This window comes from Sesamum indicum, linkage group LG3 (genome assembly GCF_026168435.1).
Source record: "Sesamum indicum cultivar Baizhima isolate 11 linkage group LG3, ASM2616843v1, whole genome shotgun sequence".
NCBI lineage: Eukaryota > Viridiplantae > Streptophyta > Magnoliopsida > Lamiales > Pedaliaceae > Sesamum > Sesamum indicum.
In genome coordinates, this window is record NC_142659.1 from 23734872 (window position 1) to 23756831 (window position 21960).

A 21960-nucleotide genomic window follows, 5' to 3' on the forward strand; every position below is an offset into this window, starting at 1 on the left:
AGATTATGTTACAAATAAGACCTTTAGAATAAGAATTTGTTGAAATATTCTCCTACAACATTGGGTTGTCATGTAATTGATTATTATCAAAAGAGATATATCGTAAAAAAAACAAGTGATTTTGAAGGGATCTTTACATATTGAAAAAGGAAAAAAAAATGAGCATGAAGAGCACTTTCATGTGGCATTTCTTTTCTGACTTACCAATTAATAAACATTAAAATATACAAGATAGAGTGACCTTCACTATCCTCGAATTTTAAAGTAAGGGTTTTGGCTTATTTGAAGGATCCATCGGGGGAAGTTGAAAGAAAATTCTTTTATTGTTGGTATTACAATTGTTATTGTCGTTTATCTGAGGTTAACAATGGAAGCATATGCTGCTAAGTAACATTAAAGTGATTATTAGACATAAATTTAATGTTTATATTCTTTCTTATACAAATTAAGTTGCGCATTTTAAAACCATGGATAAGTAGTATAACACTTACGGTAATGACATCTTACGAAAGAGCAACTTGCTGTTAGTTTCTTAGCATTTGGTCTGAGGCATATTCTCATTAGGCTTCATTGGTGTTCATCACAAAGCCGAGATGAGTGGAACGGGTAGACACTTGAAATATGAGCAAAGTGCTAAGTAGTTATGATGTAATGTAGCAAAATCGTGGTTGAGGTTCCAATAAGCATTTTAATTTTTTTTGACATTGGCGTTGTGTAGCATGAGTCCTTCAAAATGTATCGTACCCAAAATTTAATTCAAGTTTAGCATGGTGCACAGTAGTCTCAGTTCGAGTGGATAATAGGCTGACACTAAAGTTTTAAAAGCTTTTTTACTTCCCCAATGTACAAATTAAATAAAATAAAGGGGACTTTTGTACAAGATCCTGTATGAACTTTGATGACAATGGTATGATATGAAGATGTCTTTTGGAGGTAGGCATGGTGAAATATGGAAATTCATAAAAACACAATTTCATATTATCCAAAATTGAAAGGTAAAGCTGGCCTAGTATTAGTTCAATTTAAGTTGGAGATCAAGTGTGAATATTTTTTAACCTTTTAGTTGGCCTAATATTGAGATATATCCTAGTTCTACTGTGTGGAGGGATTAAGATATATCATTAGGATGTGGTGCTAGGACTTTTGCATGGATTTTCTCTTATGTATTTTAAGTAATTACAGATAAGTACTTTTATGTGGTTGAGGTAAACTTCTCTACACAAATACCTAATAGAGCTCTCGGTCCTAATCTCTCATAGGTTGGTGTTTTCTTCGGATTTATAGGATAAATGCCATTTACCCTTGTATAAGGAACATATAACTCAAATTTTATCATTTATTAAGTTGAGAATGACAATCTTTCCTAACTACCTATGTTCATAAATCTTTTATTCCATACCTTTCATTGTTTGTATTATTTGAATACATGATAAATATGCTTATGCTAGTATACTACTAATAGCATGGACTTTGATTCAGAATATATAAAGCAATATAAATATTCCTTACTTTTATGCTTTATTCTTCAAAAAAAAATAATAAATTTACATATTGTTGTTAAAAAACTTTTGTTTAGTAGATAAATCTTTATATTTTTCTTAATATTTTTCAAGTGATATCAGATGGGATGAGACCATAGAATATACAAATTTATATTATTATATAATTATTCAAATTATTTAAAAAAAAAAATAGTAATAACATGTTAACTTTATATTACATGTATGCTATACTTAATAACATGGCCATATATGAAAAACCAAAGATAGGAAAAACAAATCAAGCATACGTTCTACTAATAATAGAATAAGTTGGTCATCTATAAGTCAATAAGAGATAGTCAAGTTGGGCCCTTCTCCTGAAAACACGAGCGATATATGCTACTCTGAAAACCCAAGGGTGTAGGTAATACTTAACTAAGCGTATCAAGACATCGAGTGACCATGACCTCTTTTATGTTTAATATTGATAATAAGCTAATGTTTTCTTGTAAGGTATGTGATTCCAAAAATCTATAAAGAAGATGCATCCATTCAGCATAATAGACACTTTCATGGGTATTTTTCACAATTTCTAGAGTGCCGCATCAACTTCCTATTTAGTTATTTTAAAATTTTACATGTGTATTGGGTAACTAAACTTCAAAGTTAGTTTCCCCTAAACAATTAAAAAACAAAAATAGGTAAGTACTTTGCCCTACTGAATTATTTTTTATGTAATATTTACCACTTTAAACTAACAAACGTACCACTTACGTCATTGGTAGGACAAAAAAATGACTTTCATGCCCTGAATATTATATGATTCTCAATATATTTAGTTTTTGCACATTAAATAATCACCAAATTATTTTCTAATTAAAAAATATTAATAAGTGAAGAATTTAAATTAAAAGTAGAGTAATAAGTTAATATATATCTAGACATTTAATAGGTACACTATATATATAATATAACCAAAGACTCGTATATCTTTTGAAAAGAAATTACTAATATATATGCTTAAACATTTTTAGGAAAAAAGATGAATAAATATATTTTATCATATTTTTTAACAAAACATATTCACAAACAAAATAAATAGTTAATAACTTAATTTTACTACCAAATTAAAAAATCTATACAAAAAGTTTTTTGGGTATGTATTGTATCTATTCATTACTTAACTTTGAATTTGTAAAATAAAACAAATTTGAACTGTTTAACTTACTAATTATATGTTACTTTATTATAGTTAAAAGATACTTTTTCAATTCTGAAAATGTTATTTAAATTTAAAGTGCAAAATAGTTAAGAAAAAGAAATCCTTTGAACCAAATATATATATATATATAATATATATAAGGGCAAAATTATGCAAATGTCTAGTTGTAGGGGGTAAGTGTAACATTTCTTAATTTAGAAAGGTAAATGTTACGTCAAGAATGGTTTAGGGGGCAAAGTCTATTAACCTTAGGTAAATTAAGAAAATGAATGATGTCAAAAATTACTTCTGATTCTATCTTTGTTTCTTACCATAAGATCTCCGACTCCTACTTCAGAACTACTCTTTTTGTTGCCTTCTTAAATTTTTATTCTCGTTATATTTGTCGCCCCGGAATGTTGCTTATTGATCTATAATGTTATTTCATTGGAAGCTTTCGTCATGAGCAATTCTTTGTGACTTATCTACAACATCATTCCATTAAATTCTTTTGTCATGAAGTGTTCTTCATATATATAGTTTCACTATGGTTTGCATGTATCGAGTTATGATTTGTGAATTTTTAATGCTTTTGCTAAAAAGTGATTTATCAATCAAATAATTTCTTTTGTTGTGCTCGGATTTATCAAGTTATATGACATAAAAAATTATTACCTATTTTCAGTGTGAGGAGTTATGGCAAGGGAAAGCACACATACCTCGAATATCAAAATTTCCAGGACTTACTAAGTTGGCTGCTTACTCGTTATCTGTGAAGGATGGTAAAAGGGTAAGGATCGCTCTCCTCTTCAAGCCACTCTGGCCTAATACATGTGGAGTTGGATACCACGCTGATTTTCTTCAAAATCAATCATAAACTATAGAAGCATATGAACTCTAGTTATTCCATCGTCTAATCAAAAGTTGTGATGGCAGACCAGAATAACTCGACAGGATCTGTGTGATCATATATGGGAATTTCACTTTACTGAGGTATGTTTACTACATCATCAGTCCTATTTATAATAACTTTGGCCTTTTGCTATGTGTGCTTCAACATGGTATAATGTTTCTTTAGCTTCAACGAGAATGATCCTTTGAGTTAGTAGTCATGTGAAAGCAAAAGACTACTGCATTGGTCTTTAGATTGGTGTATATGCTGTATCTGTTTTATTTTGTATCTTTGGTAAAATTTTATAAGGCTCTTCTTGTTTTTGTTTTCTTGAAGAAATAGACATTTTAACCTCCTTGGAGTTAAACAGTTGTCCTAATATAGCTTAGAATGATTTCCTGCTGGCTAGAAAATGCGACTAGAATATTTTGTCCTAACTATATCAAAATATCTGAAGAATTGTGTTAATTCAATCCAATTCTCTTGTTATGTCACGAGTTGTCATCTAAAGAGACTGAATGGATTTCTATTATTCATTAAATACTTGGCTCCAGATACTTCAGCCCAACCACAACCTTTGTAGTACCTTGCAATGGGTGTATATAATGGAACCACTTTAAACTAACTACAGCGGATAGGTGAAAATAAACCAAAACTTCGATTTAGTCTAGTCAATAAGTTGTGGGGGTGATTTTTAAGATGTGGTGCATAATAAATATACAATAACTAATATGCTCAAAATGTTGAAATGGATTTAGATAATAGGTGAAAATATGGTTGTGCTACAAGCAAAAGCTAAAGCTCTGGGAAAACTAACTGAAAAAAATTCTGAGTTAAAGTTTACTTTAATGACAAACATTATAGAGGTAAGATAGGAAATTTGGAGGCAAAAAGGTATGAGAAATAAAAGATAAGAATGCAAGTTTCAATTTCAAAGATGAGATATAATGTTGAATTGAAAAATAATTTCCTTGTGTCTTAGAGTTATATTTCTTGTTACTTTGTTCGGATGTACTTATTTTTCATAAATGAACTTTTGTTTGACAAAACAATTGTTTTGAGTTTATGAAACAAGGCGACATCATAGATACTTGTATGTTACTTTTCAGGTCGTTATATAAAATACAAATTTTTGCGATGTTTCAACTCTTATCTAAATTTATAAAGTGGGTTGAATTAGACAATTGATTTTGAGATAATGGGTAATCAAAATTATAAGTTGGAGCGAAATATCATGGAGGCAAATTGGTAAATTAAAACATAAATAATAGTGCAAGGATAGAAGATTCTATTTAGCACAATAAAAGAACAACAATAATATGAGGAATGCATCATAGATCGAAAGTGGAAAAGATCATTGTTAAAAATGAATTTTTAAAGATACAAATACACCTTAAAATACAATAAATATCAGGATTCAGAAGTTTGAAAATATTTCTTCTTTAAACATTTAATAATTTTTTCTTCTGCAACTCCCAACTTATATGTACTTTCAAGGATAATTTTTGAATAATTATCTTTTCTTAATTTGAAAAGCACCTCATAAGTTCAAATAAACTACCAAATGAATTATGTATATTCAAAATTATGTAGACCCTATTAGTGTCAAAATTTAGTGTTGACACACAAGTTCATTATAACTTAAATTTATTTGTTTCTATTTCTTCATAAATTCAATACCAAGATTGTATGAAATAAATGCAACCACACACAAATAAAAGGATAATATTCCAGTATCAAGATAATTATAGTTATGTCAATGTAGAGGAAATTTCTTTTGCAATGTTGGCAAAATGAATAAAATGTCTAAAATGCACAGAAGACGAGATAAAAAAAAACTTATATTAATCGACTAAAATCACATTGTTGGTTAGGATTATACCATTTCATGTGTTATAATTAGATTCAACAATCGTTAGACACTCGCTATAAGCCTTAGATGGAGTTAAGATCCTAGATGTTGGGAATAGTAACAACTGCTATATTCTCCTGTGAAGTCATGTTTTTACATGGGCAGTGCTGCAATGCAGCTGAAACTTTATAGTCTAGTGGGTAGCCTAAATAAATTGTCTCTACTTCTCATCAAAGTATGTGTAGAGCCCATGGTGGTTGTTGACTTTCATGATATTTGATATGTTCTTGTGACGTATGATCTGGGAAACAATCTGTGGACTAGAAAGAATCTGACAGGTTAAAATAAAAAAATGTCCTTTTCGAAATCTTACTGCATCCCTCTTCCCTATTTTAATGGAAAACAGGGTCAGAGCACAATGTGCATTCTGTTCAGTTTCTGTGCTAGACTCAGTTTCCCAAGTTAGCTTGCTCTGGTTCATTTTCTTTAACTAACAAGGAGCCTTAGCTATCTGTACGTAAATAATCCCATCATTTTCCCATTTGCCTTTTCTTGCTAGGTTTTCGTGAATTCCTTATTGCAACGTATCTTCTGTTTTTTAAGTCCCTCTATGCATTTTCAAGGAGCTGGATGTTTGTTATGCTATGTCTTGATTGATTACAGCAATGTATGAGAAGAATCTTTGCACGCATATATTCTTTAAGAGAAAGGGCCAGTTTTTTGTTTATATTTCTTCTTTTAACGTATTACTGTACCCTCTTATTGCCCCAAGGAATACTGAAAATATAAATCTGTAAAGCACACACACTTATGTAGATAAGTCATGCACATGTAGGAGAAACCCCCTTGCAGCGGATTCATGAGACAAAACATTCCGCCTGTGAACGGGGGAAAAAGAAAAATTAAGTGTACCATTCCTCCTCCGAGTCCCTAGTCCCTGAATGCTGGAGTGTCTTCTTAAGCAACACAGTGAAATACTGGTTTCGGAAGTATGGAAACATCTAAAAGTTAGAAAACACTTACATATAGTCGTGTTTCATCCATCTATCTTTTGGCACTTTGTAGCTAAAGCTCCTAGTAAGGAGGCTGCAGGTCTTTGCCTTGTCTGTTAGTTCTTGGACTGTGCTCAATTTTACTGTTGATGAGGCACCTTGCGTCCACCATATGCATCATTCTTTTGCTTGCTTCTGATAATTAAACCAGTATTCCATTAGAGTAGCCAATGATCATCACCTGTTGGAACCACATGATATGGATGCAATATGCCATCTACAGAAGAAAAGAAAGGAACTGTATTGTATAACCAGCTTAATGAATAAAATCATTAAACTAACAGCTCTGTAGTGATCAGTTTAACCTATGATCATCAGGATTCCTGCTCTTTTTCTTTTGGTCGCGTTGTGGCTGGGTTGGGGCGGTACCATAGCGCTGCATTTTATTGTTCCAGAACTCCAACTAGGGGTCCTGTAGCACAATGCTTCCTGTTTCATGCCTTCCAACTAGGAACTCATCATAGAGAGACTGGTAAGGGGTCCTCTAGCACAGCGCTTCCTTCATTCATGCCTTCATCACATAACTCTTAACTTCCCTAAATAGTGTTCCACAAATGTTTTCCCACCAGGTACTCTGTGGCCAATAATCAAATAAATATCATACATCCCTCTCAACCTACCAGTAAAATGAACAAGTAGAATTTGCAAAAACCACAGAGAAAACCAAGAAGTGAGAACACACAAAATTTGCATGTGGTCTGCAAATTGGTATGTGTTCTGTAGCAGAATGCTTCCCCCATTTGTGCTTCCAACTCGGAACTCATCATAGACACTGGTAATGGGTCATCCAGCACAGTGCTTCCCCCGTTCGTGCCTTCAAACTAGGAACTCATAACAAAGCTTGTGACTTTCTTAAATGGTATCACCAATGTTTTCACACCAGGTATATAGTCTTTCCAGATACTCATGGCCATTAATCAGATGAAGATCATACCTTCCTGTCAACCTACCCGAGAAATGAACAAGTAACATATGCAGAAACACGAGAGATAATCAAGAAGAGAGAGTTTACACAAATTTGTATATGGTCTGCAAATTTGGATGGAGTCCTGTAGCACAACGCTTCCCCCATTCGTGCTTCCAACTAGGAACTCATGATAGAGACCGGTAAGGGGGCCTCTAGCACAGAGCCGCTCTTCCCCCATTCATCCTTCAAACTAAGAACTAATCACAAAGTTTTTAACTTTCTTACAATCGATGTTTTCCACCAGGTATATAATCCATCCTGATACTGGTGATCGTTAATCAGATAAAGATCATACCTTCCTATCAACTTACCAATGAACAAGTAAAGTATGCAAAAACAAGAGAGAAGATCAAGAACTGAGAACACAAAAATTTGTATGTGGTCCGCAGATATTCTACTCATAGCACAGTTGCTCAAGTTGATTAATGATACAATGCAATAAACGGCCACCCGTCAATAATACATAACTAGTTGAGCAACTTACAATGCAATAAACGACCACCCCAAACGGTTGTGCAACTTACATAGTCGTGAGCTGATTCCCTGACAGGTCAATTATCAGACAAGTCCTGATTGCTTATCTTCTCTTGGCAGGCTGCTCCTGGATACTGGAGAAATCTCGACCCCTACTGGAACGGGACAGGACCGCCTATGCGCCGATACTTCCAGCCAGACGGGACCATAACCGCAGACGACAATGACAGGGTGTGGGGCGGCCACGAGTCTTGCTACACCGTGGTCACCGGCTTGCTGGCCGACGGCAAGATAAGGGAACATTACATGAGAATAAACAGGTGGCCTAAACTTTCTGTGCACAGAAAACAAGATTGGGGCTGGGAGCTCTCCAACCATCTCTACTGCTACACAAGCGTCCCTGACGCTGATAAGGAAGATGGCACCGGCCCTTTTTTTCCTGTTTTCTGATGATATCACGATATGCTGTTGTAACTACACACTACTGTGTGCGTTTTTACGCTTCAGTGCGTGTATTTCAGAGGTTCTGAGAGTCGTGGGTTGGAGATGAACAGATTTCTGTAATGGGTTTTCTTTCATTTCTTGTGTTTGTTTCAAATTGTGCCCCAGGCATCATCTATTTTAAGAAATCTTGCTATTTCTGGACAGGAATGTTGGATTTCGGGATATTTAACCCACGCTGGAACAGTCGAATGGATTTGAAAAAGAAAAAAAAAAAGAAACATTGAGGATCTGTGCTCAAAATTGGACAAGTGGCCTTTACCATCACTTTGCTGATTTAGACGGGACATCTGTCAGATTGTGGACAGTTGGCTGCCTCTAGTTTGTGCACGTCGCAGGCCAGTCAGACCTGGTCTTCATTTTAAGAGAGCCAGGGGTTGTGATTCGTTGCAGAAGATTTTCAAAGCCTTGGGTTGGGGAAATCTGGTTTGAATTTAAGTTATATATGTGGCTGGAGTAATCTAGATTTGAAGGGGGAGTTAAAGAAAAGACTCCAAATAATTTATATTTGGATTGATGCATGAAATAAGAACTTGAAAATTGATTTTAAATGGCTTTGTATTAGAAAACTTTTAAGTAAATTTATTTTTAACAAGATATAATTTAATATTATAGTTGAAAGATTTGAAATATTTTTAGTTACATTTATTCACATGATTTGAGTGGATTTGTTGGAGATTTGACATTCATAGTTCATAATTCATTAATTCACAAAGTTATATTTGAATGATGGATTTGGAATTCATAATTATAAATTTTAAAAAGTTGAAATTTGTTAACTTTAAATTTGAAATATATTTTAGTGTGTAAGTAGGCAGATTTTTAAATTCTTTTGATATGAAACCGTTTCAAATCGTTTTTCTATGAAAAATTTGCCCTTCAAATTGAAATTCATCAACCCCATAGTTTTATGTTGTAAGATTTTGAAATTCATCATAATTGTACAAAATACAGTTCCGGGACTCCCCATAGCACAAAGCGGCGTAAGAAGAAGAAGCCCTCTTGCACAGATACCACCTTCAGTAAGGGCATGCCATAAGCAAGCAGGAAAGAAACGGGATTTTTAAGGTTTGAAACACTTTTGTATCGAAAATATTCTAGTTGGTTTCTTAAGTTTGTATTTAAAATTATTTTATTATCTCGAGTTGATTTCTTGACGTCAGCATATTTTCAAATTTTAATTTTGATCTGATATTGGTCCATCTGATTATCTGATTATTTGGACAAAACATATAGGCGAGTTTTGATTTTTGAAAGGTTAAATGATCAATCTAAATTTTCCTGTCACTTTAGTCTCTTTAATTTGTAAATTATAAAATTATTTATTCTTTTAGAAGGACAAATACTAGCTTGTGTATTTGAATTTGTAGAGTGGGAAATGTAATAGGGTTGAAAATAAAAAAATGTTGTACTAATTGTTTAACTAATTATTGTAGCAAATGATATATGTGAAGTTATGAAATGAACTTGTTTTAGTTAAAACATTCTTTTCCTCAACTTGAAAAGTGTGTAAAATAATAATTGGAGAAGAATTTTAGTAAAAACAGGGCTTCAGGAGCAATGCATACTCTTAGAGGTGGACATGGCCTCGGCCCTCTTCTTTCTTAACAGGAACGTTGAAGTTCTAGTTTGAAGAATCGATGCAATTCTGTTTGGATGTTGAATGTTTGTGTGAAATATAGGCCCGTGTTCAAAATACAAATGGTGTTTTATTTTTTCAAAAAATTATTGCTCTTACAAACTAAGCCTTATGTCGGTTCATGACCATTTTACGATCACATTTTTGTTAAAAAGTAGTCAAAAGGACTAAATAGAAATAAAAACTAAGATATAAAAATATTAAAATTAAGAAATGAACTTGTGGAATTAAAATAACTCTAAATTTAAAATTTTTAGACCAACGACACTATCTGCCCTACTTTATAATATGAAACTATCCATATTGGAAAATTATATATGGCCCATGACCAAATTAAGAGAGGCCCATTTTAACTCACCTGGATGGCTCATGGTTTCTGGCCCAAGCCCACGACCCACCTACCCACAATCCAAGACCCGACCCGTCCATACCCGGTTTGATCACTACTTATTATCTAACCTAACCCTAATCTCTCATTCTCTCATTTCCCCTCTCTCTTTCTTTTATGCGCCAACTGTTATCTCTCTCTGTCTCCTCTTCTTCCCCCCTTCTCCTTAATTGCTACGGTTCCCAGTCTTGGGACTTAGCCTCTGCCTCCTTCCTCCATTATGCATCTGAGGACCGCCTTATAAATGATGGTCGGTTCTTAGTTGTGGATAACTGAAAAAAGTGCTTAATACTCTTCTCCTTCTTCCTCCTTCTGTCCGAACAAAATATAGGTTCTTTGTGAACCAAAAAGTAAGGATCTGTGTGATTTTATAGCCTTTGTGCCAAAGGGCTTTATGCCAAAACCGTGGGTTCTTAAGGCTACTGGTCTATATGACTGTGGGGAAAGCCTAAGATACAGATCTGGTTCTCTGAGCCTTAAATGTTCGACATTCTTTACTGCTTTATATTTGCTGTAATTTTTGCTTTATAATTTTGTATTATTCTGTAATTTAAGGGTTCAATACCCATTGGTCTGCAATGATAATTAGAGCCTATAACCAACAATCCAAACAAAGTGTTTGGGATCTAATATTCCTACTTTTATACCATTAATCCAAACACAATGTTAATAAAAATTTTAATATCTTTAATAGAAGTTCAATGTCATGTTTCCCTGACATAATTCAAAGTTTGATTTGAAATCTGAAATGAAATCAGCAAGAATGTTAAGATGAAACATTATTAAGTCCAAAAATATAAATGTTGATGTACAACGGGAAAGGGTAATTATGTTTGAACCCCCTCTACAAATGTACTAATATACTTTCCCTCAAAATTAATTTTAAAATTATACTTACACTGCTTTTGAAAATTCTTTATTTATAATTGACTACTTTTTATTAGAATTTAAATGAAAAATACTGAATAGTTTTATGCTACAAGTTTAATTTGGGAATAATTTTTATTATAATTATTTCCTCTGACTTCATATATAGAGATATTTACACCGCCTTTCCCTAAAATTTGATGTAATTACATGTGGACCCCCAGTGGTTTGGAAACACTACAAGAAAATAGCTAGCTCGATATATAGTTACGAAAAACTTTGATGCTAAAGTTAGCGTCGATTGAATTAGCAAATAAAATTTTCATTGCTAATGTACACTATTTAATATATATTGTAAATAATTTGTTGCTAATTTGTTAGCAAGTAAATTTTCGTTGCTAAAAGTTTGCAAGTAAATCCTTGTATTAAATAATATGATTTAACAACAAGAATTTTGCTTGCTAATTATCTCAATACTAACTATTTTTTGTTGCTATCAAACTATTTTCTTGTAGTGGAATTTACATTTAGTACTCTTGACGTTTCTTTTTATCTAATAAAGAGATCCATCTGTTAGTCATAATTCATTGAATTTGTTGATACTAGAAAAAAAAATTGAATGAAAATCATATATATGTGCTGCTGATAAACATATTATTGACTTACTGCAGGTCAAACAAATATTTTTCCAATCAAATCCTTATACATCCCCACATGTTAATGCATGCATGTGAGAGGTATACCTTTACCCTTATAAGGTTGGATGGTTTAGTCATAAAGATTTGTTTAACCTACAATAAGTAATAAGCCAATTAAGGTAAATATGAATTTTTATTTATTTTTTATTAATATTAATAAATTCAATGAATATTTGAAACAAAATGCATAAAACCGCTCTGTATTTTAAAAAGTCTGCAAAAAAAAAAAAAAAACCCTCATGTTATAAGAACAGGCTAAAACCCCCTTATGTTTTGTAAAACTCAGCAACAAACACCCCTTTCTTCAGTAATTAATGGAAAGTGCATTACACGAGCTTTTTGTGCATGTGGGGGTATTCTTTAATTGTTTTTTACCTTTTTTTTAGGTGTTTTTTACTAAAATGCCTTTTCTTATTTTTGTTTTGTTTTTGTATTTTTTTATAATTTAAATTAAAATATTAAATATATTTAATTTATTTAATATTAAATATTAAATTATATTATATTTAATCCAAATAATTTTATAATTATTAATTGTTGAGTCTAAATTTTGTTTTTAATTAATTAAAATATATATTTAATTATAATAATTATTATTATAATTATTCTTAATTAGCTAAAATATTTATTCTTATAATTATTTAAAATATTCTTAATTAAATAAAAATATTTTAATTATATAATTAAAAAATTAAAAAAAAAAAAAAGAAAAACCGAACAATTTTCGCCCCTTTTTTGGCCGGAAACTTGTTTCTAAGTTTATGGCGCCGTTAGGACGATTTTTCGACGATCAATGGTACCATTCGAATCCTCACTTCAAAATCAATGTTTCCATACCTTCAAGTTAAGTTTTCGTTAATCGTAGAGATTGGGCTCAAGCCACAACCGCCTTGCTGTCGATTCGTCGCTGTCCGATCAAATTTTGGTCTCAGACAACCACCATCAGATTCGCCTCTTCAAGAAGATTCTAACGAAACCGGCCTCACTCAATTTTGTAAAAAATTTACGGAGATAGAAAGATTTTAAAAAACTACACCGTCGTGCGATGATGGTGGTGGGGTGGGGGGCAGCGAGGGGTAAGGTGGGGGTGGGGGGGAAGCGGGGTAAAGGGCATGGCATGGGGTAGTTAGCTTTTTTTTTTTAAATATATAATAATAATATACTTTTTTAAAATTTAAATCATTTACAGTAAAACCTCTATAAATTAATACTCTATAAATTAATAACCTCTCCAAAATAATAAAATCTTCCGGTCCCGACTTGGGCCTTTGTAAAAAATCATCAAATTCGATAAGATAATAAAATAATAATTTTTAGAAAATTTCTTTATAAATATTAGGTCCTATTAAAACTCTAAATTAATAATTCATAAATATTACAATTATAAATATTATGGTAATTTACTAAAATGTGAAGTCTGTAATGCTTTACGCATTTGATCATTCATGGATGATTTTGCGATGTCTTTTAAATGAGAAGACATGGTTGGGTGTTATAATTTATTTTATTATCATATTGAGATTTATGTAATATATGTTTCATTCATCATGCATGAATATATTTAATTGGGTATAATAGTTATTTAAGTGCAACGAATTAATGTAAACGTGTATATTTAAGTTATTCCAATGAATTGATACATGTGTCTATGAATATAATAGTTAATTATAAATAATGAATTAATATTATACATCAATATATTTAATTAGTTATAAAAAATTAATTGATGCATGAATATAATCAATGAAACATATATGAATTCATTTATTTTTAATACATATGTACTAAATTTGCTGAATTTAAAAAATCTCTCTTTTAATTAATAAAATATTAATTTATCGATAAATTAATATTTCTCTAAATTAATAAAATTTTATGGTCCCAAGATTATTAATTTATAGAGGTTTTACTGTATATATAATATAAGTTAAATAATTTGTTGAATCTAAACCTTTTATTTTTTAAAATCTAACGGCTGAGATTAATTGATTAGATCTAACGATCATTATTTGAGCAAAAAAAATCAACGGTCATTAAAATAAGAAATAATATATATTAAGTAAGGGTATAACGGTCATTTTTCTAAAAATTAACCCATTAGTTGGATTAACGGAGAGGGGCAATTGTGCTAAGTTTTACAAAATACAGGGGGGCTTTTAACCTGTTCACATAACAGGAAGATTTTTTTTGCAAAATTTTTAAAATATAAGAGGATTTTATATATTTTATCCGAATATTTGAATTAGATATTGGTATCAACATAACTTTTTGAAGAAAAAGTAAGTTGACTAAAAGATATAGTGAAAAAAAAAAAAAAAGGCAAATTTCAAGAGACTAGTTTTCATATTTGTGTAATTGAATTCATGATTGCCTAGCAAAAAACATTCTTGAAAAAAATATTATAAGAACACAAAAACAACAAAAGAAATTCTCAAATTTCAGACACAAAATCTTGATGTAGTCAAAATAAATGTTTATAAATCTATATATATATATGTAATCCATAATCATACTAAAAATGCGAAATCTATATATTGGGTACTTGAATTCAACAAAGTATCAAATTATTACCTGCACTCCTTGTCAAGATGTCTCATTTCATTATCAAAAAAACCCTTGTTATCTTGTTTGCCCTGTCAATTAATCTTGCGCAAATGATTTATGCTGATCATTTAACAAAACGATACGAGGTTAATGTCTACAATGTTCTTACGCAGGGCTCTTCGGAGTTGATAACTCACTGTCAATCAAAAGACGATGATTTTGGGAAGCACACACTTTATTTAAATCAATACCAGCGATGGAGCTTTTACACAAATATTTTTGGTACGACTCGTTTCTATTGTCACTTCTGGTGGGAAGGAAAACAACAAGATTTCGATGTGTTTTATGCTGGTTGGGCTGAACGTTGTGAAACTGGCTTTGCGAATGTATGCAGTTGGGTGGTAAAGGCGGATGGCTTTTATTTTAGCCCTAACAGGGCCATTACTGGAGATCTGAAAAGAGAATATACGTGGCAGTCAAACGTAACTGACTCAGTTTATGACTAAAATTACTTTAGAGGATGTGTATGCTATATTGATGTTTACGTTTATCGAAGAGAATTGGGGTGGGATTGGATCGAGTAATGCGGGATTCTGGTAGTTGGGTTAGGTACCCAAACTTTCAAGTAACTAGTTTTTAGCTACCCGAACTTTGTGCGGTAAATGATTTATTTTTTTTAAAAAAAAAAATTGTGAAGCCTTTGTTCATTGGCATGGGAAGTTGGGACAAGGCATCTTATAGCTTATTCTGATTCCCAAGTTATAGTCAAACAAATAGAAGAAATATATGAAGTCAAAGAAGATAGCATGGTGTAATACCTATAATAAATTAAAGAATTAAAAGCGAGATTCAAAAGTTTCACTCATACAAATTCCCGAAAAAGAAACACTACAGCCGACTACTTATCTAAGCTGGCTAGTGCTATTGAAGATTGCAAAACCAGACAAATCACCATAAAACACCTCCCCATGCTAGGTGTCCCATAGAAGTTCAATTGTCCTCCCTAGGGAAGGCTGGAGATTATCCATCCTATCCTGGTTAAAAGAAGGACTCATCCCGACAGGTCGTTGGGAGGCCGCCAGACTTAAGACTCGAGCTACCCATTTCCTACTCACGGGGATACACTCTATAAGGATTCCTTCACACATCCTCTTTTAGGATGCATGTCTCAAGAAGAATGATTATTGTCATAAAGGAAATTCATGCAGGACCCATGTGGGAATTTTAGTCTTTGCCAACAAGGCCATACAGGCAATGCCAGAAACATTTCACCCTCATTCACCAGCTAACAGAACCACTTACTACCTTACTTCCCTTTGTCCTTTCCCTTAGTAGGAGATGGAAATAATATGACCATTTTTCTTGGGCCCCCAACCAAAAAAGATTTTTGCTGGTGGGATTAATTACTTTACAAAATCGGTGGACGTAGAACCCCATGCCGGAATCACCAAGAGAAAAATCATGAAATCCATATGGAATAATATCATATGTTGTTTTGGTCTCCCTTGGGAAATTATTTTAGATAATGATCGACAATTTTAGGGTTATAAAATACAAGAATGATGCAAAAATTTACACATCAAGTAAAGATTCACCTCTGTGGCTCACACACAAGCTAATGGAAGAGTAGAAATCACCAATCTCATATTAGTATAGAGAATCAAGAGAAGACTAAAACAGGCTGGGGGGAGAACTGGGCATAATAACTAACTAGTGTCCTCTAATCCTACTAAGCCACCTAAGAACACTACAAGCGAAAGTATCTTTACATTAGGCTACGGAGCAGAAGTCCTCTTCCCCGTGGACATGGGAATGCCCTTTCATCGGGTGATGTATTACTTAGAGAAGAGTAACACCAACCTCCACAGGGAAAATTTGGACTTTGTCAAGGAACTTGGAAGAAGGTTTTCCTTCGAATGCAGCAATACAAACACATAATGATCAACATTAATAACAGGGGAGTAAAACCATGAAATTTCCAAGTAGCTAGGAGACTTAGTGCTCCAAAAGGGTTGGTACGTTAAAGCCACTAGGGAAATTAGACCCTAATCGGGAAGGACCTTATGAAGTCACAAAATATTGGGACACAGAGCTTATGAATTAGAAGATAGAGAAGGACAACTTTTGTTCCGACCATGGAACATACATAATCTTATGTGATTCTATGCTTAAAAAGGAGACATCTTCCAAAAAGTAAGACATATCCCTAGTAGGTATATTAATAGAATAAGTCCTGCCCCAAAGCAGACACCTTCTCAAAAATAAAACCTAGCCCTAGGTAGGTGCCTTCATAAAATAAGTCATGCCCTCAGGCAAACACCTTCTCAAAAATAAAATCCGCAACTAGGCAGGTGCTTTCATAAAATCTTCTAAAAAATATTGGGGCATGTGCATTCACATAATAAGTCATGCCCCCAAGCAACTGCCTTCATAGAATAAGACCTAACCACTAGGTGGGCTCTTTGTCCCTACAAGCCTTGTTCCTAGGTAGGTGCCTTCTCAAAATAAGTCCTCCTACCCCAATGGCATTTATTACCTACAAGTATAGCCATTCTGTACTATAGCTCAAATACATGTTTGCAAGTAAATAAGCCCTATTAATAAGTTTGCACAATCTCAAAAGACAAATTCTCACTCCCATCAGGCGCATTGCACTTAAAAAAAACCATGCTCATAAACAGGCATTATTACTAACGAAATCCATGTGCTCAGTAGGCACTCTCCTTCCTTAATACCTTCATCTCTGCCACAGGTACCCAACAAAAGCCAAAGAGAAATGAGACCAAAAGAGAAAAGGGAATTCAAATAATCAGGTACGTCTTCTTATAAATTTATCTAATGTTTAATTCTAGCTTATTTATCCTGCAAAAGATATTTCTCAAAAAACAGTATAAGGGTGGCATGCCCCCAAGCATAGTTCCGACCAACAAACATAGGCAGCAAGCCTCCAAACAGAGATTATGAAGAAAAGAAAATATATATGTATATACATATAAACTCGAACCAATCTAACTGATTGGACGGGGAAAAACTATCCAGAAAAAATAAGAAAATAAAAAAAATTCAATAAATAAGGGGCACCACAATGATCATTTTTAAAAGGGGGAAGTACATGTCATTCTTCCTACCACATAGGCGGGGATTTGTCTTCCTCCATCTCACGCTTTTGCTCTGAGCGGAGGGCAATTTGTTCTATGGCTGGCTCTTTCGAGAGGGCTATGAGTGCAGCTCATTCAGAGGAAGGCTTTAAGAGTTGTTCTGAGCATCCACTTCCATAATTGTTGGTGCACTAATAGGAAAAAACTTGCACCTCTTCCATAATGGTCGCCAGGAGATGGTCCAGATCTTCATCTGAAAAGAACTTTCCAGCTATGTCACTTGACAATTGGAAAATCTCAGTAAGGAGGAGTATGAGTCAGGCAGCCTTGTTACCTGAATCTACTAGAGGAGACGACTTAACAGTGGGTGGAAGGGGGACTAAGAAAGGATCTGGGGCACCATCCAAGTCTACCTCAAAATCCTATAATGTTGGTTCTACCTATGGGAAAGATAACCCCATGCAACAAATTACCCTCGATAAGCCTCAAAGCCTTACCTAAGGAAGCGCAAAGCTATTCTGGCTACTTCCATTTGAAAATCCTCCAATTTTTTATACTCCCACATGTGGCTTCACTAGTAGGACTCTAGAAACTGTTGACCCTTGTCAGAATTGGGGAATCCAGGCAAGCCTTTTCAGCAGCCCTCATCAGAGCCTCAAAATGACTCTTGGTCATGTCCAAGAGCTGCTATTGCATCCAATCCATCCTCCTTTTCATCAAGTCAGCACTTCCCTAAAATCTCTTTTTTAGCCTTCTTTAGTATTGCCATCTCCAACAACAGGCACTCCACCGGTCCTCCAATCTCTTTCTCTACCCATCCATTGGAGAGAAGGAGACGTAACCTGAAGGCTGGATAACATCTCCCCCAACACCACAATTGCCTAAGGGACACGCAAAAAAGTAAGACAAAGTGATTTAATATGCAAAGTTAATAACTCAACCAAAGATTGGAAGAAAAGCATGAAATATCTTAGTGACATGTAAGATAGTATACTAGTCAAATCCTCCCTGGGTCAGAAGGCAAGGTACGTTTATTCCCCAAAGCAAGCACCCTCTCACTCTTGCACAAGGGATAGGTCAGTATAAGACTCTAGTCAGGGGAGAAATGTTGGCATTTGGGTAGGAACCACCTGCAACCCGAGGAGAAGGAGGTAAGGAGGGGGAGGCATGGCTATGGATAAGGCATGGCTGGGAAGAACTTCCTCTCGCCCTCTTAGAGGACCTTTGGAGGGTAGAGGGTGGAGGTTGGGCATTTCCCTCGAGAGTGGCTGGAGGTAGGGGTCCCTCCAACTGCTCGTGGTGAAGGAGCTACCGTGAACGCCCACCAGGGTTGCCCTAGTGGCTCTGTCATAGTAGCTTGCTGAACATGATTCACTCTAAAAACAAAAAAATAAGAATGCCAAATAATAAACCAAAAGCCAAAAACATGTAAGAAAAATATTGAAAATGATACCTTTGGGCTCCTCCAAAAGGATCTCCTTAGGGTTCAGACAAAAGTGAGAGAGGAGTTTCTCATCCACCAACCCCCGATGGTCAACGTTCAAGTTCTCTAGGAGGAAAGAATGTCTTTCAGTGCTCTCTCTTATAGAGAAAGAGGTGATGGGATGCAGATCATAAGTCCACATGTGGAGAAATGCCCAGTGGGTGGGTGGGAAGAACATAGAAGAAAATGCCCTTCCAATTCTTGGGAACGTTGGGGGCAAGGAGAAACTAAAACCCTCGGCGAAGAAAAAAGAGGAAGATATGGGCTCAGAGTTCTTTAATTGGATACACGCAAGAAAACTTCTTCCAAAATGAGGGACACCATTAAAACAAAAGACCATGGCAAATCCGGCCAAACACAAAAGAGTTAGGCGCTAACTGATTCAGGGGAACTTGAAAAATTTAGGCAACATCCTCATAGAAACAAGGAATTAGAAAACTGAGACCTGCCTTAAACTGGGCAGCAAACAAACCTTAGCAGTTTCGAGGTGGAACATCGGGTTGACTGTCAAGGGAAGGAAGAAGGACAAATAACTCTCAGGAATATCGTATTCCTCTCTCAGGCGGCAAGCGGCAACATCCATGAAGGAGGAGGGTGCCTTATCTAATAAGATACGGCTTGTCGCCTTCTTCTCTTTTTCGCCTACGGCCAAAAGCTCATCTCTCTCCTCTTACCCCAGAGAAGTGCCCTCTTTATTTGCACTGGTGGCATCCCCTTCCATGACGGAAGATTCATCAACCAAATGGGGTTACACTGTGGTTGCATACCTTAGGCTCCATCTTCAAGCCCTTCCAAGAGAAGACGAGAGTTGCAACTCGTCCCTTTGAAGGTGGCCGTTGAAAGGTCATCGCCTGCTAGATGTTTATCGACGAACTTTACTGACTCATCTGAGGACGCCAACAAAAAAGTCAAATAGAATATGGAAGACGTGAAATTAAAGCAAAAAACTCGAAGAATAAGACAAGAAGAAGTTACATCACACCAAGAGAAGCATAAAATTTTATGGGGATAAAATAGGAGAAACGGAAGATTCAAAATATTCAATATTTCACTTCAAGATCGTGGGGGAGAAACAAAGAATGAAGAATGCAGTAGGAACGAAGGGGGTTAATGCTGAGAGTCACCCACGTCCTTGCCAACGAACTGCTTCTTATTAGAGCGATTACTTAGTAACTCTCACCAACCAATTATCCTTTAATCGCATGCCAGCATTAAAAGCCTGCACCTACATGCTTGGATATCAAGGTGGGCTAAGGGCTAGCTTTCAAATTATGATCATGAGGTTGTCTCACCCTTTCTCTGGAGGAGGACTACCCTAGGAAGGTGTCCTCTAAAAAGGAAGGGTACTCCTTGGCTAAAAGTCCCGATGAGGAAGACTACTACTCTGAGGAGTAAGATGGCCTTCGTCCTCAGAGTGAGGGGATTGAATGATGCCCAAAAATATGCTAAACTCAAGAGTAGGCCCAACTGATGAAAAGCCCAGGGAAGACCTCCTCAAGTCTCACGAGGCGCCTTCCGCAATGTGGGGAAAGGGGCACCGTGTGACTAGCAATCCGCAGACTACTTCCGCCAATAGCAACACACAACCGAACACCTGAGGGGCACTAGCACAGCACACCGACAGGAATAGCAACACGAATAGCAACAGCAACAACAACAGTAAGCAAGGTGAAGTACGAAAGCAGTAAATTGAGCATGTGATTCAGAAAGTGGATTTCACTGCATTGAAGATTGCATATACATTGTACAACGATGCTAGCGCAAGGGGATCGCCTTGAGGGGGATACTAGTGCGCACACTATACCAAGCTTCGAGAACCCATTTCCCCCATAATAGGCTTAAAAAAGTTTTTCCTATTTACAGCAGTAGACACTAGAAAGGCTTAACAACGCACCTAAGGAGGCCTAACGTCCCCCTGAGCAAACAAAGTATTTACAAGAGTACACCAAGTACAAGACAAAAGACCAACGCCTAAAACTCTAAAATTGCGGAAATCCAGCGTCTTTCGGCGAAGGTTGTTGGTCAGCCAAGTAGAGCGGTTGAGTGGCCGAATGTGCGTCAAGAGTGCCGAGTATGCGGCGGCCCTTGACACCAAGGCACGAGGTCGAAAAGAGCAAGGCCCTAGGACCTAACATTTATTGCTTGCTTCAAGAAGAGGTAAGCTGCAGACAAGGGCCCCGGTCTACAAAGAAGACCCTTCTCATCCTGGCCAGCCAAGCAATGTGGCAACCTATACATGTCGCAGAAGGTCATCCGCCTACCCAAAAAAGGAGACTGCCACGTAAGAGGTGACAAAGCTCGTAGGCTGGATTGGGCCTCCCTCACAACCTAACAACCCCCAAGGAATGTGAACTTTATTCTCTTAGAGGCTTACCCATACATGTCACAAAAAGTCATTTGCCTATCCAAAATAAGCTCATAAGATCTCAAAATAAGATGTTTTGAAGAGTTTATAAAATTTCAAAATAAGATGTTTTCGATTTTATAAACTCCTTTTAATAGGTTAAAACTTTCCTAACTTTTTTATAAAGATCTTATAAAATTAATGTCATAAAACAAAAGCATCTCCACTCATACACTTACACTCTCTCTCACGCACTCACCTAGGCCTTCTTCAGTTCAGTTCGCCGAATATCGAAATCAAAACGAACCCAAAGTCTTGGTTCGGTTAGGTTAAAATCGAATTTAATTCGGTTTTTTTGGTTCAGAAAACTGAAAATTTTGATTTTTTTTAAATATATATATATATAAATGATTTTAGTGTTTCTTCAAATTTGTCCAAAGATACCTGTACAAAAATATCAAAATCTAAAAAATAAAATG

At 34.9% G+C, this 21960-nt stretch overlaps 1 protein-coding gene and 1 long non-coding RNA gene across 4 annotated transcripts in view; one reads left to right on the forward strand and one right to left on the reverse strand.

Annotated features, from left to right (window-relative positions):
- The window catches only part of LOC105158630 (uncharacterized), a 32133-nt gene extending 23567 nt beyond the window's left edge, over nt 1-8566 (forward strand). Inside the window, exons 2-4 of the mRNA XM_011075442.3 lie at nt 3368-3472; nt 3619-3675; nt 8040-8566. Coding sequence (XP_011073744.1) covers nt 3368-3472; nt 3619-3675; nt 8040-8369 — 492 coding nt within the window. The 3' untranslated portion in view covers nt 8370-8566. The remainder of the gene's footprint in view (nt 1-3367; nt 3473-3618; nt 3676-8039) is intronic.
- LOC105158629 (uncharacterized) lies at nt 6202-8041 on the reverse strand. 3 transcript variants are annotated; one of them, XR_847525.3, is made up of 3 exons: nt 7161-8041; nt 6784-7052; nt 6202-6695 (listed from the first exon to the last, which is right to left on the reverse strand). It is a non-coding gene; the product is annotated as an uncharacterized LOC105158629 (long non-coding RNA). The 3 variants fall into 3 exon arrangements; XR_847528.3 differs by having other exon boundaries at nt 6202-6304; nt 6450-6695; nt 6784-8041; XR_016064581.1 differs by having other exon boundaries at nt 6784-8041.
- Nucleotides 8567-21960: the final 13394 nt, after the last annotated feature.